At 38.9% G+C, this 25351-nt stretch overlaps 1 protein-coding gene and 1 long non-coding RNA gene across 5 annotated transcripts; one reads left to right on the top strand and one right to left on the bottom strand.

Moving 5' to 3' along the window:
* Positions 1–4: 4 nt before the first annotated feature.
* Positions 5–24166, top strand: LOC103469850 (erythroblast NAD(P)(+)--arginine ADP-ribosyltransferase-like). Of its 3 annotated transcripts, none has more exons than XM_081604942.1 (5): positions 5–256; positions 2858–2973; positions 18783–21475; positions 21559–21643; positions 22858–24166. In XM_081604942.1, the coding sequence occupies exons 4-5, from the start codon at positions 21569–21571 to the stop codon at positions 23605–23607; spliced, it is 825 nt and encodes a 274-aa protein (XP_081461068.1). In that variant the 5' UTR covers positions 5–256; positions 2858–2973; positions 18783–21475; positions 21559–21568; the 3' UTR covers positions 23608–24166. The 3 variants fall into 3 exon arrangements, with proteins under 3 accessions (XP_081461068.1, XP_081461058.1, XP_081461053.1); XM_081604932.1 differs by having other exon boundaries at positions 6–256; positions 21394–21481; positions 22858–24165; XM_081604927.1 differs by having other exon boundaries at positions 6–256; positions 18783–21481; positions 22858–24165.
* Positions 3797–5921, bottom strand: LOC145552208 (uncharacterized). 2 transcript variants are annotated; one of them, XR_014088209.1, is made up of 3 exons: positions 4196–5921; positions 4003–4128; positions 3797–3903 (listed from the first exon to the last, which is right to left on the bottom strand). It is a non-coding gene; the product is annotated as an uncharacterized LOC145552208 (long non-coding RNA). The 2 variants fall into 2 exon arrangements; XR_014088241.1 differs by having other exon boundaries at positions 4003–4124.
* Positions 24167–25351: the final 1185 nt, after the last annotated feature.

Here is a 25351-nt window from a genome sequence, read left to right as displayed (position 1 = left end):
GAACGGAACAGCACGCTTCGGTCCGGTTCTACCCGTACTGCAGCCCTGTTGTGTTTGCCTACAACTGAGGGCGGCATCGAAGCGGTACCTGACGTCATTATTTTTGAAACTAAATGGTTTCGATGTAGCGGCCGAAGCCATTTCCTCAGAGATGCGGCGGAAAACTTTTCCTTTCCTCGTTGACCGATCTAGTTCATTCTGTACTCAATCATCAGGAAGTAAGAGGAGGAAAAACATTACCTCATCATGGGACCAGGTAACAGCAGAATATTGAGATCGCAAATTAAAAATAACAAAAAATATTAAAAAAGAGCACTCTTTTCAAAATACAGTAAGAACAGTTGAGTGAGAGCCAGCTAGACCCGATCAACGGTTGACTGCAAAATAACCAACGGCTGATTCTAAACCAATCAGCTGCTGATTCTACGCAGCCCCGCTTGGCCGGCCCGATTGGAACCACAGCTCTTGTGGTTAAGGAGCCAGGTGGAACCGGGTCGGAAGTTCTAATGCAAACACGGTCGGCCCTACTTTGAACCCGTTCAGTTCCTTGCAGTGCAAAAACGGCTTTAGGAACAATGTGTGTGATAGGTGTGTATATCGGACATCTATAGAAATACAGAACAAATTGCGTCCCGTTTCGGTTCAACAGAGGACGCAACATTTAAAAACATCAGCGCCTCTAACAGCTTCTGGGTTAGATTCATGTGTAAAATCTGGGAGAGTGGAGTAAGTTTAATTGGTCAACCTAAAAACAATCAGTTATAATTGCAGTTTACTAATTTGTATTTGTAAACAAACAGCTCAAACTCAAAGATTAAACTCACAGAATCAGATTGTTGCTATGGTAACAAACAGTGGCGGAGCCAGAGGGGGGGCCAGTGCCCCCCCTGTCATCTGATTGGCCCCCCTAGTGGCCCCCCCAGATGATTGACATGTAACAGCACCAGGTCATTCTTGTACATTATTTGGAATCATTCTAAGCCAACCTAATATCTAAAGAAGAAAAACAATAATAAATATATCAAAAGAAAATGTATAAAACTTTATATAAGTCCATGTGATGACATAAATAAATAGATTTTTATCAGGCGCGATACCAGCCTCCTTTATACTCATAACAAGCTGATATTCTTCTCCTGGGTGTTTCAGTTGTGCTGCGCTGTGGTGCAACTCAAAGGCTAAAGCACTTCATACCTGGTGGTTGTAAAACACCAATAAGTTATTTATTGATCCTCCGCAAAAAAGAGAAAAAAACCAAAGAGGGGCCGACAATGTTCTAGTTTGGAGCAGAGGTGGCGCTACAGTTTTTTTCGTTGTCCGTCAAAGAAAAAAATAATTTTATTTCCAATTTGTAGTCATCAAACGAAACATTTATTATTTCTCTGCTAGAACGTTTTTGAAATCAGGTAACATTTCACGAAATGACGTGATTAGAAGACGGCAGAACTCTGATCGTTTCCTGATCCCTCAGCGGGAGAAAAACCCAGCAGAAGCGGATCAGCTGCTGGACGCTCCAAAGTCTCTGGTCCGTTAAAGCGTCCAGATCAGAGGTGATTCTCTGACAGATATTGTTCTTAGTATGATTAATAATGAGCTCCACGATGTTCTCTGTGCGTAAAGTTGAAACTGTCTGAGCACCAAGTGGTCAGCTGCGCTTCATCACAGTCTGGACAGAAACCAGCGAACTGCTCTCTGTTCTTATCAAGACGAGGTGAGGAGGGAATCTGACATATTAACTAGGTTAAGTTTTTACTGGTTTTGTTTTTAAAACACCATTAACGTAAGCAGTGTAACTATATATTGTATATTTGGCGTTTGTCATCTCATGTGTGATTAGTTGGAGCGTAACGGTGGAGCATTTATGCGCATTTATTGCCCAGCGCACTGCGCTTGTTTCTGCCTAACGGATCTGCACTTTAATTTCTTTCCTCTCTCAACAGTCAGCTGTTATTCCTCTACTTAAACTACAATAAGTAGATCACATTCTCTAGCTTTTCTCTATGTGCTCCAAACTCATTAAATGTAAACTCATTAGAAGCCCGAACCACCATCAGGCAAATAATTCTGGTCCGACCCGAAATATTGTTACCCGTCAAATGACCTGTCCAATCAAAGCTTCCTAACCAAGGTGTCCATAACTCTTCAACACGCTGTCAGCTCCCGGTCAGAAAGACGCATTTAGTTCAGTGTCCATGAGATGATATTCAGAAAGGATCTTTTATTTGATTGATTTTAGTTTCCTCTGTGATGAACTCTGCATAAAGTCTATCATGTCTCTATGCGCCAGTCAAAGGTGTTAATTATAACATGTCAAATGACAGAGGGGCTTAAAAACTAACCAAATATTCAGTTTGGTTATTTTTTAAAATTATATATATGTGTACACACACATTTAAAATTTTGCCCCCCCAGAGGTAGTCCTGGCCCCCCCAACTTTAAAAGTCTAGCTCCGCCACTGGTAACAAACCAATCTAACTATGAGTATTGTTATTTGAGCTTTTACAAATTAAACTTGCCAGCTCCTTAAAATATTACATTTAAATGTTAAACAATTTATGTATGCTGAAACCATTAAATCAGATTTAGTGGCATTGATAATCTCAATGAACAAATGCTACGTTTATATATGTGTGGTCAGTGTTAAAATATCAGCATTTTGGGGCCCCTGGGGGCCTTATGGAGCCACTGACTTATTTTGGATTAAACAGAAGTGCAAATAATTGATATTCATTTTAATTGTATTTTTTTGATGAGTTGTTTTTAAGACTAGTTGTGGATTTAAATAGCTTTTCACTGATGCTGTTTTCCCGCAGCATATAATTACCCAGTAATATTTTTATTTTTCCTGTCTACTTAGCATCTTTAATACAAAAACATGGTGGACCGCCAGTGGACCACCTCAGTGCCCCGACCACCTTAGCAAGTTTTCTGGGGGAAACCCTGCTGTATTATAAATGGACCCAAGTGCACCAGGTGAGAGACATAGTTAATTTAAGAATATTTCATGAAAAAACGAGTAACCAAACTTACAAAAATGAAAAAAATTCAGGGAACAAAAAATATGCAAAACAAAGACAAACTGGAGACACAGGAAGATCACAAGGAAACCAGGGAGAAACGAGAAACAAGCAACTAACGACTAACAATGAGGTGCTTAAATACTGGAGAGGTTGTGAGCTTGACAAAAGACCTGGGATGATCCATCGATCCATTTTTTTACACCATTGTCCATAGTGGGGTCAGGAGAGGTGCTGGTGCCTACACAGCAAAAACTGCTGGGTTAAAAATAACCTAATTCGTAACCCAGCGCTGGGTCAAATATGGACCAACCCAACGCTGGGTTGTTTCAACTCAACTGGGTTGGATTGAGGGATTGACCCAGCACCTCAGTGCCATAACCCATGTTAGTTGGGTTATGGCAACTAACTAAAGGTTGGGTTAAATTGACTTGGTTAAATTGACCCAAAATTGGGTTGAAACTCATAACCCAACATAAGGGTTATTATACCACTATAGTGGGTATAAAAAAATTAAAAAATTAAATTTCACTATATAAAAACAGGATTAAAAACAATCTGAATTTAAAGCCTCTTTTATTTCCACGTGATACATATATAGAGCCAGCAGATTTCATTTACAAAAGTTACAAAACATAAGTAAGTTGTTTCAAAACTATATAGTTAAATCACTTCAACTCATTTGGTTACAACTCCAGAAGTATCTGTTACTACACACTAGAAAACATTTCATGTAAAAAGTCTGTTTTAAAGCAAACTACAAGTAAAACTTTCAGCCATTAAACAAGGATCATTTTTAATGACACTTTAGCATTTTTGCCTGTCTCCATGCATGAAGACATACGGGTTGTCGCATTTCGTAGATGTGCCACCAGGTTTGTTCCAACTTGATGGAGAGAGGAGACAGAAAAAACAGGCCATTAGTGATGCACTTATTTAAACAGCAAACAATTGGAGCAATATTCAGAGATGAAGGCTGACTTACAGGCTGGATATCAATGAAACCATCTGAACTTCCAGGTTGATGGGTCTGAAACTCTTCTCCCAAATGAGTAAGGTGGAGCAGGGAGAAGTACTGGCAGCAGCTTCAGGGTTAAATCATCTTGTCTGTCTGGCAAACATAAGCTTGTGTTAAAATGTTAAAAACAGTTTAGAAAACATCTCTTGAGCTTCAATACCTTAAGGGAGAGAATTCATGTTGTTGAGAAGATGGCTGCTCCTTTCTCTTCTTGGCCATACAAAAGATATTTGTTGAGAACAAGAGAGAAGACACAAAAACAGGCCTTTGGTGAATTTAAAGGTAAAGGGCTACATTCTCAAAAACTAATTTAAGACTGATTCTAGTTTAACACAAAACCTCACTATTGAATGTGATGCACTTATTTAAACAATATGAGCATTATTCAGAGATGAATGTTGACTTACAGGCTGGATATCAATGAAGCCTTCTGAACTTCCAGGTTGATGGGTCTGAAATCCGTCCGTCCGCCCGTCCCTCCGTCCGTCCGTCCACTTCATCCAGGGTTGGGTCGCGGGGGCAGCAGCTTCAGAAGGGAGGCCCAGACTTCCCTCTCCCCAGCCACTTCTTCCAGCCTCTCAGGGGGAACCCCAAGGCGTTCCCAGGCCAGCCGAGAGACATAGTCCCTCTAGCGTGTCCTGGGTCTTCCCCGAGGCCTCCTCCCTGTGGGAAGTGCCCGGAACACCTCACCAGGGAGGCGTCAAGGAGGCATCCGTACCAGATGCCCGAGCCACCTCAACTGGCTCCTCTCGACGTGGAGGAGCAGCAGCTCTACTCTTGAGTCCCTCCCGGATGTCCGAGCTTCTCACCCTATCTCTAAGGGAGAGGCCCAGTCACCCTGCAGAGGAAACCCATTTCGGCCGCTTGTATCCGTGATCTCGTTCTTTCGGTCATGACCCAAAGCTCATGACCATAGATGAGGGAGAGAACGTAGATCGACCGGTAAATCGAGAGCTTCGCCTTTTGACTCAGCTCTCTCTTCTCCACGATGGACCAGCGCCCGCTTTATGGCAGACGCTGCGCCAATCCGCCTGTCAATCTCCCACTCCCTTTGTCCCTCATTCGTGAACAAGATTCTCAGATACTTAAACTCCTCCAATTGAGGCAGGACGACCCCCCTGACGCGGAGAAGGCACTTTACCCTTTTCCGGCTCAAGATCATGGCACCAGATTTGGAGGCACTGAGCCTCATCCCGGGCGCTTCATACTCGGCCGCGAACCGCTCCAGCGAGAGCTGCAGATCACAATCTGATGAAGCCAACAGGATCACATCATCCGCAAAAAGCAGAGATGCGATCCTAAGGCCACCAAAACGGATCCCCTCAACACCTCGGCTGCACCTAGAAATTCTGTCCATGAAAGTAATGAACAGAATCGGTGACAAAGGGCAGCCTTCGCGGAGTCCAACTCTCACTGGAAACTAAAACTGGTCTGAAACTCTTCTCCCAAATGACTGAGCTTGACAAAAGACCTGGGATGATCCATCAATCTATTTTTTTACACCATTGTCCATAGTGGGGTCAGGAGAGGTGCTGGTGCCTGCACAGCAAAAACTGCTAGGTTAAAAATAATAGTAATAACGTCTCATGGACCGCTCTCGCCTATTGTCGCTGATGAGATTTAGGGCGGCCATCTTGGAGCGGTACTCCACTCCACTCACGTCATTGTGCTGCTAAACACATAACGCTATCAGCTCATTTAATCGATCATTACACGCTTTCTTGTTACCAAATACTATATTCAAAAATCTATCAAAGCTACATTTACAAACAATTGTATTATTTAAGTATGTTTTTAATACATTATTCAGCATATTTAAATATGCTTAGTGGCTATAACAATAGAATAGGAATGGAATATTCTGATATTGATGTATGATGAGCATATTACAAAGCACACAGTGTATATATATATATATATATATATATATATATATATTTCTAATATAGGCTCTTGTGTCAGATAATCTAAGTCAATGTTGGAGAATAAAAAATTTCTTTAGATTTACAGAATCTCAGTTAGCCTTCATAGCGGGGCTGAACCCCGTATTACACCAAGCACTGTAGCTAATATTAGCTGGTATCTCGCTGGTGGACAGAAATACAGTAAAGTAATATTCCAATCACAATATATACACAATAATATGTTCATCTAACTTGTGAAATGTTGTCTGTGGAGCCCTCACATCAATAATCCATAGATCCGAACAACAATACCCCTCAGTGCTGAAGCATTTTCTGTTGTTTTGCTTTAGCAAAGTAGGAGGGAGTACCGCTCCAAGATGGCCGCCGTATTTCCTGCGCCGGAGCAGCCAGTCCGGGGTCTACCCTTAAATTATGTCTATGGTCCCGGCTGCCTAGAGACGGACACTACGCAGCCGCAGTGAGGTGCTGTCGACCCGGATCTTTTTGAAACATCCTCGACCCGATACTCCACCGTCCTTAGAAGCAAAACCTCTCGTAAAGATAGAAGGAAAACGCAAATTCCAGGCTGAATAATATTAGTGAGGATGAACACAGGGAATTAAAAAAAAAGTGTCCATCGTGGCGCAATGCGATACCAGACAGAATAGATCAGGAGAGGAACACAGCAGACCCTGATATGGTAACATTTTGCTATGACTAAGTTTCTTATTGTGCTTTTAGTAGAGTATATTGGTTTGGTTAATTGCTTATTTAATGTATAATAATATCAGCCAAAATAATACAAATGATCATTTAAAGAACAAATCATACATTAGATTAACAGTAAATACATAAATACTTCCTACTTTAAAAGGTTTGTTAGGGCTTTCTGTATGTTTTATTTTGAAATGAATTCATTGTTCAGTGGTCATTCATGCACTAGACCCAGACCTGCAGCCCAGGGGCGGTTCTAGACGGGGGCCAAAGGCGAACCAAATGTTATACTAAATAAATGTCTTATGTTGATACTCAGTGGATTTTATTTACCTTCACAATTTTACTTTAACAATGAATAAAAAATTATAGTGCTGAACTTTTAGCTGCTGTATGGAGATAGGATCACACTTTCCATCTACCAGGGATCTGCGAACTGAATCTCTGGAGACACAGGTGGCTCTTTGGCTCTCTTATTACATCAAATGATGAAATATTGCTCTGTTTTTTTTTGTTTTGTTTTGTTTAATTCTTTTTCAAGTATTGCCATGGAAAAACACTGATTACCCTGGCCCCTGTGGTAAATCTGGTCTAGAACCAGCCTCCAAACCTTACTCCTCACTTGTATAAATATTTTAGTAATACTCTGTAAAATATCAGAATGTTCACATAACTTTGATACTTTTAGTTGTCTGAGAACACATTTTGAATATTAAATCAGGTGTTATGATCAGTTACTCAGTGGTTTACCAAATACTTTTTACACTTGCTTAATTAAACGTATTCAAAGTATTCCACTCTGATTGGAGTATAGTTTTGGGGTACTCTAACTGACCTCTATGCATGACCGATTGCTCTATGGATCACTTTTTAAAGACACAAAACACTGCCATACAATAATGTCTTATCGGTGCAGTGGACATTCCACCCCGTGAGAGTCGGGCGACACGCTCCGTGGTGGGCGTCCCTTATTTTGATTTCTGAAAGGTTGCAACCCTAGACGACAGTCTCTCTCATCCTGCCGCTTGTATCACGAAGTGAAGCGTAGAACAAGGGGCTGTTTTTTTTACCGGGCTAATGTAGCTGTATATTTCTTTCAAAACAAGAAAAAGAATTATCTTCTGTCAAACAAAATTATTAAGAGTACGACTGGTCTTAATAATTAGTACATTAATACCTGATGTCTAGATGGAACCTCTGTTCCATGTACTTCTCTCATATAAGGTTCATAACTGAACTGTGGACAGACTCAACGGATTTTAACTTCAGGTATATAAGTGAAATTGAAATACTGTTGGGTGCAAAATTGTGACAATATCCACAATAAGACACTTGTAAAACCACATTAACATTTCTGAGGTTTAACTTAGGCATTTTACACACATAGCTGGGTTTAGATAAAAACAAATATATCTATACCACATTGCTTTAAAAAATGTATACACACAGGATTGGTTAGTAAATCAATCAATCAATCACATTTTATTTATGTAGCACATTTCAGCAGCAAGGCATTTCAAAGTGCTTTAAATAATTAAAATAAAAACAGCATGTGACATTGAATAAACAGTGAGAAAAATTTAGAAAAAAAAAAGATTAAAAAAGATAAAAACATTAAAACCCGCACCCCTTTTAGGACTTCAGTTAAACGTCGTTTAACTGGGACTCTAACCCTCTGGGACTTTAGTCAAAAACACCGTTTGACAAGGACTCCAACCTCGTAGAACTTTAGTTAAAACGTAAACAGTGAGAAAGAGAAATCAAAAGAAATTAACAAATAGATAAAAAGTAAATATAAAAACATCAAAGTCATCAAAACCCGCACTCTAACCCTAATTTAGCCATAAGCAACTCTAAACAGGTGGGTTTTAAGTTGAGATTTAAAGGCACCCAGTGTTTCAGCTGTTTTACAGTTTTCTGGAAGTTTGTTCCAAATCTGTGGTGCATAGAAACTGAATGCTGCTTCTCCTTGTTTGGTTCTGGTTCTGGGGATGCAGAGCAGACCAGAACCAGAAGATCTGATGGGTCTAGACGGTTGGTACAGTAATAACAGATCTTTAATGTATTGTGGTGCTAAACCGTTCAGTGATTTATAAACTAACAGTATTTTAAAGTCTATTCTTTGAGCTACAGGGAGCCAGTGTAGGGGCTTTAAAACTGGTGTTATGTGCTCTATGGTTTTAGTCAGAATGCGAGCAGCAGCATTCTGGATCAGCTGCAGCTGTTTGATTGATTTATTAGTCAGACCTGTGAAGACGCTGTTGCAATAATCAATGCAACAGCGTCTTGGATGAGTTTCTCTAGATCGTGCTGAGACATAAGTCCTCTAATCCTGGAGATGTTCTTCAGGTGATAGAAGGCCGACTTTGTGACTGTCTTAATGTGGCTCTGAAGGTTCAGGTCAGAGTCCATCACTACTCCCAGGTTTCATGCCTGATCTCTGGTTTTCAGTTGTAATAACTGAAGCTGTGCATTGATTCTAGTTCGCTTCTCTTTAGGTCCAAAGATAATAACTTCAATTTTGTTTCTGTTCAGCTGGAGAAAGTTTTGGCACATCCACTCATTGATCTGTTCTAAGTAAAATAGTTCTTCCACACAAACCCACTGAATTACACCTCTGAGCGTTGTTTAACAGGCCAAATCCATAGGGAGCAGTGTAGGGCACAGCTAAAATGTCGACCAATCACAATCCTTCAAAACAATTACAACTTGATTTTAGGAATTAAACATGGCGCTAAGAGATTAATTTGTGTGGACAGGAAAATAAGTTGGACCACTTTTAAATACCACATTAGAGAATAAAGTTAATAAAACACAAGACGATGTCGACTGGGAATCTTGTCAAAGCAAGTCCGTGTTCGCTATTTCTCCCTTACAACTCAATGTATTGGAGAAGTTGGGTTTGTAAGAATCAAATAAGTAAAATGCATTTGAACCAAAAATTAGTACCTAACAATGGTCAAGTCTCAGACTACACTCTAAATCTCCAGTTTTCAATGCCCACACGCAAATGCAATAAGAATTCTCAAATTGTCACAGGTGACAAAATTCTACAATTTTAGAATAAAATTTTTAGACACTGCACATTCATTCTTTACCCCGTTTTCTTCTGCTCACAGCACATTGGCCAGTCCTTTTTTTCTTCTCTCTCTTTCACGTTCCTCGCTGTCCACCTGTGCTGTCTCCGTCTTTATACCTCGCTCCTGCTTGTGGGTGATCAGGTAGACAGCAGTCATTCCAGCAGTTGGTCTAAATATCGTCGGATCACCGAGGGTAATGTGTTCGGTGGGGAGAAGCTGCCCTTCGTTGTCGGTGCATTGTTGTGTGCGTGCCTTGTTTCCTGTATAAGCACCAGTGTGTGGGCAGGCAGCAGCAGCGTGAAGTATGCTGATGGTATTGAAGGCAGAAGGACTAGGAAAGAGGTGGAGAGGAGGTCAAGTAGACCACCGTGAAACACACGCATGCACACACACACACACACAAGCCCTCGTGCAGATACAAAAGGATTAGCATACTGAAGATGTGTAGAACAGCTTGTATTAGTACTTTTCCACATATGAGCACACCCACCCACGTCGAGATGTACACCTATACTGTGCACCCTGCTGACTTAGAGGACAACGTATATTAAGTCAGGCATGAGTAATAACACTGCAGAAAAAGCTGTTTTTCACGCTGGCACCTGTGCATGTGGGTACGTTCACATCCAATGGTTTCCCACCTTTTTAATTTCTGATAAAGCAACACAAGTGGAGACCCCAGGCTCATAATAAGCCGACGGTTAAAAATAGAAGCTCTGCGTATGCACAAAGCCCAGATGCTTGGCTCTTACAAAATGCAAATATTGTCATGGGCCCATGCTGTAATGCATGGAGTGTCTCTTTTCTTCTTAAACAGCAGAAAAGACGCATGAGGTAAATAAAACTTTAAAATATAAATATATATATTTTGCATTCAGCTGCTCATACACTCCTAAAGGGGATCTTGAACAAAGCCTGTATTTGTACATTTCTGTTCATGTTGGCACCATTTGCATTAAAGTTGAAGCTGAACTTGAACACATCGAGCCATTTTTGTCAGCTTATGTCGGCATTTGTAGTGTCATGGTTGTGTTGCATGCCACCCAGGGCACCTGAGGCATTCTGGAAAATTCTTCAGCATCAAAGGGAAGTGAGTCTGTGTCCATGTTCTCCTGGAGGAGCACCAAGAAGAGAACTATTCCACTATTTGATGAAGAGCGAAGTTGTTACAGAGGATTTGTGAAGACTACAATCCTCTGTATCCAAGGGTATCACAGACCCATTTCTTTGACCGCCTCCACCTAAAATCAAATAAATAAAACCAAAAATTGAATAGTCATAACCTTGGCATTTTACAGCAAAAATGAAAGAAGAACATTGATTTTTAAAGAGATGTTATTTTAGGATAATTTTATACCCAATACTTTCCGGTAGACTAAGTCCGATTAGGGATAAAAAATTGCAACATTTATTACATTTTCAGCTGGTGCGGTTCTATTTCATACTGGGCTGTGTTCAGTGATCCAAACCCTTTGAAGAACATGTTCACCTCCTCGCGTGTGACGGCGCTGCACCAAGAAACACAAAAGAAAACGACACGGAAACCTCCGAAGAAGACACTGAGCGCGGCTTCCTCCTTCACGAATTGTAGACAAAGACAGAGCAGCATTATATTTTAACGGTTGTAGTTTTTTGTCTTCCTATTCTTCCAAACCAGAAAAGGAATGAGACCAGAGAATATTTACTTATACTTATCTACCATCCCTGAATAGGAGTATCTAGTTTATTCACTTTGGATCAGTATTATTAGCTTTTTCTTCTTTTGCTCTTTCTTTTGGTTTGTTATTTTGTTTGTGTTTCCTTTTAAATCCTGTAAAGCACTTTGTATTGCCTTGTTGCTGATAATGTGCTATATAAATAAAATTATCTTTACTTTTAAAAGACCAGTTGCCATTAATACAAATAGCACTAGACACATGCATTTCTTTTGGATGCATTTACCCAGAATGCCCTGCTCTTCAGTCCACTTCCAGCTTTTGGAGCGGGTTCCGCTCTGCTTAGCATTCGCATATGCATTTGAACTGCACCAGAGTTCACTTGAACTGAACCAATACGCAGGTTTGAAAGCGGATCAAAGTTTGTTTGCACGTTGATGCGTCCCTCCAAAAAATGGAGTTTCTGGGCAAACGAACTAGAGTTCAACTAAGATGTCAAGATTTGGTGCAATGTAATTTCATAAATGCAATAAAACAAAACAACATAAAAGATTCCATTAAATCATTTAATTTTAACGGTATTAATGTTGGTAGTCAGATACCATCCTAAACAGACCACAGGATGCTCTGCCATAAACAACTTTTACTCTCCTCGACTCTCAGCTTGACTCGACTATTCATAAAAAAGATTGAATATATACAGAGTGGACCTGATGAAAAGGGAATCGGCAGAGTTTTAGAAGTTGATCAGTGGCTTCGCAATGAATTTATGTATATAGAAAACAAGCTTACCATTTACAGCCGGAAAAACAAAATACTGACAGGCTTGTTTTAAACTTCCATTTTACATAATTTCCTCAACAATTCTTAGCGAGCGGTGCGCTCCTGAACACCTCCAGGACTCATTTTTCACTCTGTGGCATATTTACAAGTCACTGCTCATCATATTGTAATAAAATTATAGTTCTTTCCTCTGCCCCAGATTTGCATGTGTGGGAGTGAGGGACTGGAGGGAATTGTGTCCAGGAGAGGAAAGAAACTATAACCAAGTTTCTCGAGCACATAATGATGCACCTGCCCATTTAAAACCAGATGAGTACATCAAGCCATGCATGACTCTCAAACACACTTAAGACATAATGCACACTCTCACATGCTAATTTCATTTTCCACATCCCTTCTTTCTTTACCTCTGCATCAATGCACTTCTCATTGGTTAATTACAAAAGCGTGTCTCTCTGTTAAACAGAGTTCATCATTCACAACTTTTTTGTTTATTTATTTTTTCATGTAGCATTTAATTACCATCATTGGTGGATTGTTTGATGAGCAAGTCATTTCATATATTACTACAAATCACTTTTAGATTCTTTTATCTTCAAATTATTAGACATTGATTTATAGATAAGGTTTTATGTAGTAACACTGCATTGATTACTGTAAAATTAGAATGATTCTAAAGTACGCAGAAAAATCAGACTTTAATTAAAACCCCCAGGTGATTATACTATAGTAAAGCATAGACGGGACAGTGGCGTAGTTTGAGGCTAGCATGACTATGGACATGCTGTAGAGAAACACAATGTTTACACAATTTTCTCAAATTGTGTGCCTCCTTCTTTTACTGCCATCTTTTATCCTTTATGTAGCATCTTTCTGTAGCAAAATTTCTATGTTGTAACTAAGATCACATAAAAAATAAATCAATAATACAAGTAATAGTAAGAGTAAAAGTTACAATTTTCGTGTACCCCTTCAACAACTGTATTTTGAAAGAGACTGTTTTGGCATTTAAGGAAATCCAGCCACTTGCATTGAGGTGCTGACTTTGCATCAGTCACTCTAGCCATCAGTCATAACACAAACCATAATAAATTATTTATTAGGGTCAAACAATCTTAATATAGAAAATCTTTTAGGTTTGACTTTAAATTAAGATGGTGTTTAAATGTTTTTATGAAACATTTTCTGGTTGGGGTTGCTTCTGTTGACACTGTTTGGCTTGTCTGATTTATAGTTTTTGTTCTGCTCTGGCTCCTTGTGCTCCCGTTCATTTTGTAGGCGTGTCCATCATTTTGTTTCATTAAACATTCTTCATTTACTCAATGTCTCTACCTTTCTGCTTTTGCATCCATCGTCAAAACGTACATCATGACAAAACGACATTTTGTTAAATGACATCATCAAATCAAATATGTTGATCAATAATCCACTTACAACTAATCAAAGTAACTCCAAACAGGTGGGCGGTAAGCCTTGATTTAGAAGAACTCTGTTTTAGTATTTGTCTTAAAGTTTGTTCTAGATTTGTGGTGCATAGACGTGGAATGCTGCTTGTTCAACTTTGGCTAAAACCCCATCTAGCTGATTTTTTTCCCCTCTCTGTAAAGTAGGTCATTCTCAGTGTTGGTCATGAAGGTGCTGTGCAACAATGTCACATATATGCCCCAGGTAAAGACCGCACATTTGCACCTACACATAAACATGAGTTTGTACAGAAGTATACACACTCAAGACAAAGTTAGTAGCTCATTGATGTTCACCATCCTGCTACCTGACAAACTGCAGAGCGAATCTTGCAAACACACACGCAGATATCCGTTAACTCTCAACACTCTCTGCTTGTCATTTATTTATTCAAGGCTGTAGTACACATTTATGTAACGGCAAGCCAGTTCTTAGAGAAGTGTAAATGATTCAAGGCATGTAGATGGGGAAAAAAACACCAAAAGATAAAGCATTGGGAATCATCTGACTGTGTTGTTGTGTCCAATAAGGCACCGTAATTTCTATAGGAACTAGTTGATTTCACTACACAGGACAAGAGAACATCCAGTTGGCAGAATAATTGCAAAGTATTAGACTAGTCTGTGTGGGGGCAGGGAGGGAAAGCGCCTCAATTGCAAAACTCTGATGCTTTACGTTTCCTTGCAAGTCCCATGAGATTGCTCAAAGTTAAAAACAGATGATTAGAAACTAGAAAGTCACCACCAAGGGAGTGAGTTATAGCTTCCATGACTCAACATCCATTCACACACAGGCGTTTGCTCATATTGCAGTTCATGTACAACATAAGGGAGACAATAACACAGTAACTAGGATAAACTCACGCAGCAGGGCACATTCCTATTTTCTTTCTAATTGTCTTTGAAATGACTCTGTCTCTCTGCTTAAATCTTATGGTGGATGAATTATGATTATGGGTCTACAAATCATCCCTTTTAAAACAAGACACTTCCATGCACTTACTCCAATACGCACAACAGTAGTGCCTCGTAAGCCCCCCATCCACATGCATATATTATTTTCGGAAACCATAAAAGCCTATTTACACAATCAGTTAAAATCTTTGCAAATGAAATATGGCTTTATGCTAATAATATGTGCAGGATTGCTGATTAATAACTGTCAGGCGATACAGCATCATAGGGAATTGCATTGCTTATTGCAACCAGAAAAGTCAGGCAGAGCTTGACAAAAACAATGGAGCAATTTTTGTGAGGTTTGTTTGTCTAAAAAATATTTACTTTCCTATTGTATGTGGTAAATGGACATTGGTAAGAAACCAATTCAAGAAATTAAATTCACAACGTTTTATCATGTTGATAGCTGCTTTTTTTTTTTTTTTTTTTAAATCCAAGAATACCATTCCAACACCACTATTTCATGTAGTGTTTGCACCGAATTCAGCCAGAGAACACATTTCTAAAGCAAACATTTTACTTACTTACAATTTATACCCAAAATCAAAACACATACAGCTGCAATGACATCATCCCAAAAACTATCGTAATTTTGCTTTGGTTTGTATTTTTGTGGCCGTTAATGAGTTACGCCTTCGTTCCCTGAATTAACTCATCCTGAGTGATGTTACACCAGTCATTCTCAAAACAGTGTTATGTTTCTTAAAGATTTGCTGATTTTTGCATAACCATTTTGCATAAAGGGTATGAAACCGGCAAGGCCTTGTCCCGGGGGAGCGGGGCAGTCGCCAGCTTGTAACCCCGGTACTCAGGTGAGAAACCTCCTCCTTCTGGATGGATCCGCTGCTCCGTCTTGAAAGTACTGAAAGTACTCAAAAAGAGTGATCATTATCCAAACTCTTGGTTGGGTCCTTCTGTCATGATGTGGTGTTTTGTATAGAAAAACCTGTACAAAACACATATACATTATATTACACATGAAGGGACTTAATTAGATGGGTATTATAAAATTACTGCAACTCTAAAACAATGCTGAAAATCAACGTAATCATTCACAACTTCTCTTCTATTCACCGACTGGCCAGGTATAAACTCTACCGAAGAAATCTGGGTCAATGGGAGAAAGCCCAGATTGTCTGTGAAGCGAGACTTGAATCAAGTGGAACAACATAGGAAGGCAATGGTCAGGCTAGTTCCTTCCACACGTTATTAATGTGAGAATTTCTGTACGTCTTCCACAAACTTTTGTCCTTTTGTTTTCAATAAAAAGCTTTTTGTTGGGCCAGGAATACAACTTGGTCAACACAAGGGAAGATATTGTAGAGAGCCGCCTCACTTCCTGTAGAAATGGTTCATGGTATTTTCTTAGAATGTGTACGAAATTCAACAACAAATTTGTGCAGTTGATATGCTCTACGGTGAATTCCTCCCTGTTAACGTTACGATGTGACATAATGATATCAATTAGTTTCACTTTTGCTCCACACGTTGCGTTCCCTTTCCAGAATCCCTATTTTTTAAGGTGATTGTGTCTCATCTATTTTATTTTTTCTCTCTCTCTGTCAGTCACAGTCCATGTTGTCTGCTCCCTTAACTGCAGCGCGTCGTGTTATCTATTTTCAACAGTTCCAAATCCCATACAGTGGGACTCGGTTTCCACCTCCTGCTTAATCATCCTCAGCCAGTTTGCTCTGAATAATTAGCTGTGCACACAAACATGTACAAAGTTATTCATGTACAAAGCTTTAGTTTTGAAGCCTTCAGTATGACTCCTGACTCCCGACCACTGTTACCCTCTGAGCAGTTCATTTGAAGTACAGCAGGCAAGTGAAAGTGATAGCACAACACTGGGGACTGCTGCCACTGACACGCTATGCTGCCTGATACTAAAGTAGAAGCACAAATAGCAGGACTGCAAAAGTAAAAACAAAGAGGGATAAAAAGGAAAAAAGACTGAAATAAGAATCCCAGTAAGTATGCTTTGATAGAAATTGATGCGTTTCTCTGAGACGGTTTTCCAAGTCGAAATAAACGAGGCTTATGTGGTAAATCGGCGGATGTGTTCATGTACAAATCAGCTAGGCAGAATAAAGCCTGGAAAACATAGCAAATAAAACCGGCACCTGCCTAAACTGTCACTGGAACGATGCTAACTGGCTGGTTGTCGAGGTGGAAAATTGAATCTGCACAAAACAGCATTGCAAGTTTGGCACTATTGGACAGAGATTTAAAATTCATTAAGCTTCCAAGCTTATTATAACCCTTTTACCTCGAACTGGACATCGAATACAAAACGCTGTACAAGATGCTGTGGGATGTTTAAGGACATTTTGCGTCTATTATTTATGTAAAATATATAATAAAAAAAATGTCTGAAGGAGTTAGAGTGTATTTCATGTCTTAATGGGTTTCATGTATTAAGTTTTTTGTGCATTTAACATCTTTGTTGACGCTTATGAGAAATTTGAAACCTGACATCGATATGACTTAGTGATTTGTTCTCACAGTATTACCCCATGCAGTGAAGAACGTTTGTTGTAAAGTTTTTGTTTTTACCTGATACTGCCCTAAACTTTTAAAAGTTAACTAAACGCTTTGTTTTAACTCGTCACTGGTAATTACACCAGGTGGTGCTGACACCTTGGTCGTCATGGTGATGATTTTGCCTGATTACTTGCAGCACTTTGTAGTGTTGGAGACATTAGTTTAGTTGCAGAGCTGTGAAGAAGTGCTTGCTCCCTTACAGATTTCTCGTTTTCATCTTTATGACGCAATTACTTTTCTCAGATCTCAAAATAACTTTAATATGAGAGGAAGGTAATCTTGAGTATGAAACACTGTTTTTAAAAGCTGCAGTATGTAACTTGATTACATTTTTTTTATTATTATTTTAAAAGTGTCAACATTTTGTGACAGTATGGTATGAGACAGATAATCTGTGGAAAGACTGAGCTTTTCCATACAATCCCTGAGGTATCGTTGCCATCTGAAGAAATGCTCTCCCCTCCCTCTGATCAAAAACAACCAATCAGAGCCAGGAGGAGGGTCTTAGTGCTGTCAGTCAATCTCATATACTCGCTGCTCAATGTGTTAATGGTGGTGAAACAACCGACCGTTACACGAAAACCGTTTATCCGCCAAACTAACTACCCTGAACGTTCAGGACAGGCTCTGCTATCAAGCACAGGGTTGTGATTGACAGTGCTTAGACCCTCCTCCTGGCTCTGATTGGTTGTTTCTAGTTAGCACTGGTGACAGGTAAGTGAAAAAAAAAAACAGAAAAAAATTCAAGAGCTGTTTGAAAGAAGAGCCAAGCTTTACAAGTGACTCGCTCAATTCCCCCTCGTTTTCCAAACCAAGATTCATCCGACTGCTGTCAGCTGCAGGTGAAGCACAAACGTCTCCAGACGGCTTCACTTCAAAACCAAACTTTTCTTTTCAGCCTTTAATAATTCCACAGTATCGCTAAAAACAATTTATGTTTACCTTGAGCAAGAGAAAAGTATGGCGAAAACAAAGTAGATTGACAAAACCACGAAGGGATCGTGAGGACGAGAAGAAGCTTAGATCAAAGAAGACAGAAAGTGAAAAAATAAAAACCTTGAGAGAACATGGCGCAGTCTCTCCTCACCTGCCACAGCATCTGGGCTCTGTCAACGGGTGTTTGACTTGTATTTTGTGCAAACATGCACAGACACACTCACATCCACTGTTTTCAAGTCAGAGTTGGGGAATATGTGACCCACTTCAGAATTGCACCTTCTACGTTACCAAGCATATCCGTCCCTTCCCTCCAAATGAACTGGATCTGATTCCCAGGTCTTCGAAACCTTTACTTTATAGTTTGCTTTTGCAGTTTCCATCAAGAGTTATCCAAACATGAGTCTCAAACAATGTTTCTCTTAATATTTTTTTGCTCCAGCCTTTCATCTCTGAGTGTGTTCTTTAATAGACTCACATAACTCTGTTGTCATCAAGAAGTCTTTAGAAAAGCTGTTGTGCCATTTTTATTGTCTGTTTGGAGTGTTTGCAATTTTCAGACCTGTTTACAACTGCAAACTTCATAAAGTCAATCAATACTTTGTAGAACCAGGTTTCACTTCGGTTACAGGTGCAACACTTCTGGGCTGTATCTCTACCAGCGGCTCACGCCTGAAGAAATCTTTTCATTTTCATCTTTTTTTTTTTTAGAGTTGGCGACACACCAGTCTTTCTTCACCCGCATGCCAGGCGGGTGAAGTGTCTTGTCCAAGGACACAACGATGGAGACGGACGAAGAGGGGACTTGAACCAACCACCCTCACTGTTATGGGTTGAACTCCTACCACCATTGGCTGCGTCGCCCAATGGCCAGGCTAAAGCGCCTTCTTTTCTATGTTCATTCTGACCCAAGTATGACTTGCGGTAAACTCTAAACAGGACTTCTTTTGGCTTCCCGTTAGCAAATACTCCTCAATGAAGACCAGATTTGTTGAATGACAGTTGATCTACTAACATATTTTTGCATTTCCAAGTTAAAGATATCTGGAATTCCTCTAGTGCTCTCCCATGAATCCTCCCTAGAACAGCCTTTCACCTTGGGGGAACAGCCATGTCTAAGAGAAACCTGTGCTTTTAGTTATGAATTCATTCCTGATGAATGTTATAATGTTATATTCTACACTTTGGCGTGTGAAACCCTGATTTTGATCCCTGTAAAGACCTTTCTTTTTGCCTGTTTGTATTGTTTCATATATGTATATATTTGTTTACTACGACCATAAAGAGTTTGCAGTTAGGCTTGCAAAACGTTGGGATGTTGAGTTTCCAGATAGAAGCAACAGAAGCTGACTGCATGACTCTACCAGCACAGTGGTAGGTAAAGCAGCTCTCATCTGAATAATGCAGTCTGTGCAAGTCCATGAAAGACTTGCTTTATTTTATCTGGTATCAGGTGAGTGAGAGACCTAAATATTCACATTCAGCTTCATTTACTTTTCCTCCACATGGCTCTGATTGTACAGATCGCAATGAGATGGAGTATCTGTCTGTCTGTCTATCGTTTGATTGTATTACAGTATTTCCACATCCATTTGTACTTTGCTGTCTTTTTTCTCATCTTCTCTGATGCTGCTTTGCTACATATTATTTCCTTACATCATGCTTTTTTCCATCTATTTTTTACTTCATTCTTTCAACCTGTTCCTTATCACATTTCTCAAAAGTTTCACCCTCTTTTCCCTGTTGAGCATTTCTTTTCTTTCCTCCGGTCACCATTTGCTCTTTCAATATTTCCCAGGTTTTTCCCCTTCTTACATCTTCACACACTACGCGAATCCTTTAGGAGAATTCATCTCTCTTCTTTCTTTCTTTTTTTTCTCAACTGGGAATGGTGAAGTAATTCACCAAACTACTTCTATACACATTCTTTGTATGCTCAAAACACACCAAGTCTATTCTTTACTCTGCTCCCTCTGCGCTCGTTGCCATATTGTTTTGTTCTCACTTGGCTCTCCAGGGTGTGCTTCAGCTTAACCAAATATCTGCTCCTCATCAACGCCTCCAAGCGCGCCACAACTTTAACGTCCCCTGCCTTTAAATTCACTCTGCGTCCCATCACATTTGTCTTTCTACCGTTTTCTTTCTCAGATAAAATACCCCGAGTCCCTCTTCACACATCTATATGTAACATTTTCATTTCTTTCACAAAAAACAACTTTTATTCCCTCCTTTATTCTATTCTTAGGCTTCTATCGGTATTAAGAGGATCGCCGTAACGGGGCTGACATTATCCTTGAAATCGATTTGTATTTGCAACCTAAACTAAAAATCAATTTAAAGTAAGCAAACAGCATTCCCCCCTCCTCGAGGTTTATGTGTTGAGAACGTCGTAGAAAAGGGAAAACAAAATCGCTTAACAATGCTGCCATCTGCTGGGATTGTAAAATCACACTATCATATTCTTTCTATGCATCTTTTCCTGCCTGTCAGAAAAAGGACCTCCGTGTTACAGTTTTTCCTCAGTCGCTTCGGCGCATTTCTCAGAGCAGAACTGAAATTCTCAAACTGAAATTCTCAAATTGACTAGTTCACGCCTCGAGTCACCGTGTGCACATCTTAACTTTGGTTTGGTTACTGACAGTGATGATAAAGTTTCCTTTGTAATGTAACACTTTGGTTTGTCGGCTTATAGCTGCAAGTCGCTGATGCACAGATGCATCACCTTTCTTGTTCAAATTAACCTCATTTCCTTTAAGGGAAGGTCGCGAATGTGTGCATGTGTGACACGTCTCTTAGGTTGTGCGCAAAAATTATCACAATTTTCAGGTGTGAGTGGATATAAAGATGGACAGAACTTCACTTTGTAGACATACGAGGCAGATGCAAGCCTTAGTAAATCCACCCAGCTTTTATAGTAGATTTTGCTTTCTAAATCAACTAAAAAGTTAAAGCTAACTTTTAGTATGTGAGACTAATAATAGTTACTGATTGTAACAAAATGATTTGTCAATCTGCTGATTTAACACATGCTGAAGTTTTGTAACAACTTTTGCCAGTAATGTTTATAGTCTCCATAGAGATGCTGTTAAACTTCCTGTCATTTCTGCATATTTTTAAGGACACTTCCTGCTTGTTTCGACCACATGAATGTGATTAGATGTGTTTCTCAAAGCAATATACATTTTATTTCTACTTGCCCATGACAATAGCTTTAAATACAGTTTGGTTTAGAGACTCACTAAGATATTATTACTTATTCCAAACTTATTCGCTTATGTTGCCAAAACTAACAATGCTTTTTTTTTGTTTTTACTTCAATTAGTATGAGACAACTGGAAGACTACGTCAGAGAGAGAGAGAGAGAGAGTTACAACCCTTAGTCATCTCAGAAACCTCTGATTGGTGTAGGGGTAAATTACATTTTGTTTGTATGTTTGGTTTTTATAGTCATATGTCAGTTTTTATATGTCTGGACTTATTCTTGCAGGACTGCAGTCATGAAGACCAACATGCTGGTTTTTGGTTCTCTGTATTTGCTGCTTGGTTGGATGCTTCCTTTATGCGCCCGTAAGGTAAGTGGAGCTTCTGTTTGGTTGGTGTTCTAGTGTAAAATATAATTTATTTCAGAGTCTATATCTAGATATCAAGAATGTAACATATGCACTTCTCCTTGATGCTGTAATCACTGACAAATGTCAAAATAGTGATCACAAAAAGCCAAGAATGAGTCAGAACCAAACTGTTGGGTATTAATGGATGATATTGGACAAAAAACGTCGACACAGTATTTTAGAATGTACACTGCATTAAAGATGATATCTATCTATCTATCTATCTATATATATATATATATATATATATATATATATATATATATATATATAAATAATATATAATTTGACAATATATCTGTCTTTGCATACAGGCAGAACCCCCACAAACACAAATTACATAATATAGCGTAATTGAACCACTAAATAAAACATAATGGTAGCTTTTGATTTTTTAACATATATTAATAAGTACTCATGTGGAATCAGGACTAGAAAGAGTCCAAAATGTAAAAGAAACTGCCCCAATGTCCATACCATGCTGTAAATTTTTAGGGTTTGCAATCAGTTTTTTTGTTTTCGCAAGAAATTACAGTTCTTTGATGAAAGATCCATTTTTCCCTCAATAACACTGACTCATACAACAAATGCCCATCTTTACTGTTACGGTTCCTGAAACCATAAAATCCTTTCATACCTTGGCGCTCTTAGAAAATGCACTAGTCAACATTTTTTTTGCCTTCAACTCAATACTAAATCACTAATTTAAAAATAATCAAAAAATACATGTTTGTCAGATTCTCAGTAGTTTTTCATTTGAAAATAGCACATGCAATAAATACATATTTAGGTGGAAATTAGCTAGCTTAGATATAATTGAGCATAAGAATGACTAGCAGAAGGTAGAAAAGAGCTTCCAGTGCGATCGATGGTATGTATAGAATATGCGTCAACAGGCATCACTGGTATGAAAACTTTGCTTGAGGCAAATTCACAGCAAAATGCCACAAAGGGGTTATGTTATAATTAAAACTACGCTAAATGTATCTATTTTGGTTCATGAAGACTTGGTCCTTAACTAGGAAGTGATTACCCTGATGATTTTTTTTTCCCCATCTGAGTTAATATTCTGAAAAACGTGGAAGCAAATACATATTTGCTTCCACGTTTGGATTTACAATTTTGGATTTACAATTTTTCATTTGGATTTACAATTTTTCTCTCTTTCCCTCTAGATCTCTGGCACCTTCATTACACAAGATGATCAGTCCATCCCCCTGGACATGGTTGACAATTCAGTTGATGACATGTATTCTACCTGCGCCACAAAGATGGAAGCAAAGGTCAAGGGCACATACTTGAAAAAGGAAATGAGGAAGGACTTCAAAACAATGTGGGAAGCAGCGGAAAAGTGCGCAAAGAAGAAAATCAAAGAAAGAAAGAGAGGAGATGAGGCTTTAACAAAAGATCACCTGCAAGCAATTTGTGCGTACACAGCAGGAGGACCAGAAAATGTCTATAAGACGTTCAACGAAGCAGTCCGGACCAACAGAACACAGTACGGTTCGACCTTTCCGTTCCATTCTCTTCATTTCTGGCTGACCAGAGCGATACAGATCCTCAAAACCAGTGACAGTAAATGTCGCACAACTTTCCGCAGAACCAAATCCACGTTCTCTGGCGTTGTCAGCAAAGTGATTCGGTTTGGCACTTTCACCTCTACCTCCAACTTGTCAACTCTGACAAACTTTGGTGAGACTACATGCTTTAAAATTAGAACCTGCCACGGGGCTTATTTGAAAAAATACCCAAAGCTCGGAGACAGAGAGCAAGAGGTGCTCATTCCACCTTATGAGACGTTCAAAATAATCAGCAAAGATAAACCCATCAAACGACTTTCCGACTGTAAGACTGTTTACATTCTGAATAGCACCGGTGTCCAAAGCAATCTTGACTGCCAAATTACAGAACAAACACTTTGGTGATTGTTTTTTTTTCTCTTTCTCTCTTTCAAACCCGTAATTACGTAACCATGTATTTTAATCTAAATTTACACTTCTGGCATTTTAAAACAATGTTATTCACAAAAATCACATCAAAGTGATGGACTTGCAGATGTTTTTTTTTGTGTGTGAATACACAGGATCATGACCCCCAAAGGAAAATCAAGTCCGGTTTGTGGGGAGGATTAAAGGAGGGTTAAGCTTTAAAACAACATCCCGACAAGCCTGGAACATGTCAAAAAGTGCTGTTTAATCCATCATCTGGAAAATGAAAGAGTTGGGAGGTTTTTACTGCATGGGGATATATTTTTCAGAAGACAATCATTTTGTACATGTTTTTATCAGTAGTATTGTGTTGGTAAAGTCTGTAAAATACATTAAAAAATTTTAAGAATCATTCAAGTTTTAATCCATTCTGTAAGTTAAATAAATTGCCTTTGAGCTTTGATAAACCGGTTTCATATTTTTGTACAGGCTTCAGCTTGAATTAGTAAGGTGAAAATAAAAGTTTGTTTTTTTTCTGAAAAGTGTTCAACTCTTTTCACCCCTAAATAAAATAAAGTCTAACAGCCAGAGAGAAAAAAGAAAATGGGCAAGAATGTGGGAGCTGTACCGAAACGCTGCTATCCCAGAATAATGGGTGAAAAGCTAATTGGTGTCTAAATTTGAAAAGCTGGTAGAGAGAAGTGTTTTTATCACAAAATTATATAAAAAGAAAAATTCATGATTAATAATTACTACATTTGTGACAAAATATGAATATTACTTTTACATCTAATGCCTCTTTTCTTTTCAACCACATATTGCGCAAACCCCAATTTCTTGAAACGCCCCTGTACCATCACCCACCCACTGCTCTCACACACAAATAAAAAGTTTCCATTGTGACTACTTTTTAGAAAACGTCGTGCCCAGACATTCTTTTGAAATGACATGGTTTCTCACAGGAAGTTATGTTTTCACACCATCTTCAGCAAACAAAAAAATAAGACCCCCGTTAAACTCAACAGCTCTGACACAGCTTGTTATTCGGTTTTCCTCATTCAAATTTCTAATAATGAGAATGTTAGCATTCTCATTATTAGACTTCCATGTTGTGAAACACCTAAACGTAAATATGTTAAGGAATGCAGTGCACAAAACACAAAATAGGAAGCCGAGTTCTCTTAACTTTTACAAATAATTACGGCTGACTCTGATGAGCACGGGAGCAAAATGTGCTGACAAAACTTTTTTTATTCCCCCAGCCTTTCTGAAAACTTGGTTCGTGCAACGAGAGGGCGCCACCTACTGAAAGCAACGTAGTGAGACGTGACTTGATGTAATTTTCAAAATGGCCTTTCATTGACAAAAGTGCTGCACTGAATAAATGCAATGTAAAAATATAACTAAAGTGTAGACGTGTGAATTTGAGTTCAAACTTTGTGTTCCTTTATTTATTTTTTCTTGGGAAAAAATTGCTAATTCACAATAATTTTTGGAAACAAGATTTTGTCTCCTTTATGGCAAGGTAATTAACAGCATCTGTTTTAAAACAATTCAAATTAGTTCAAACTAGTGTTTAGACAGAATCACCAATAAATCCATGACATGTTTTTAAATTGTGCATGATAGGGAGTGAAATAAATGTTTTACCATCAAGCAGAATCCTTAATAAGTTGTTCCTGCGAAGCTGTTGAAAATCCTCCAATAAAACAAATTTTGTTTTTAAAATATTTATCTTGAA

This window comes from Poecilia reticulata, chromosome 1, assembly GCF_904066995.2.
Source record: "Poecilia reticulata chromosome 1, P_reticulata-male-v2, whole genome shotgun sequence".
Classification (NCBI taxonomy): domain Eukaryota; kingdom Metazoa; phylum Chordata; class Actinopteri; order Cyprinodontiformes; family Poeciliidae; genus Poecilia; species Poecilia reticulata.
The sequence above is the reverse complement of the archived record's forward strand: the minus strand, read 5'-3'. Positions and strand labels throughout refer to the sequence as shown.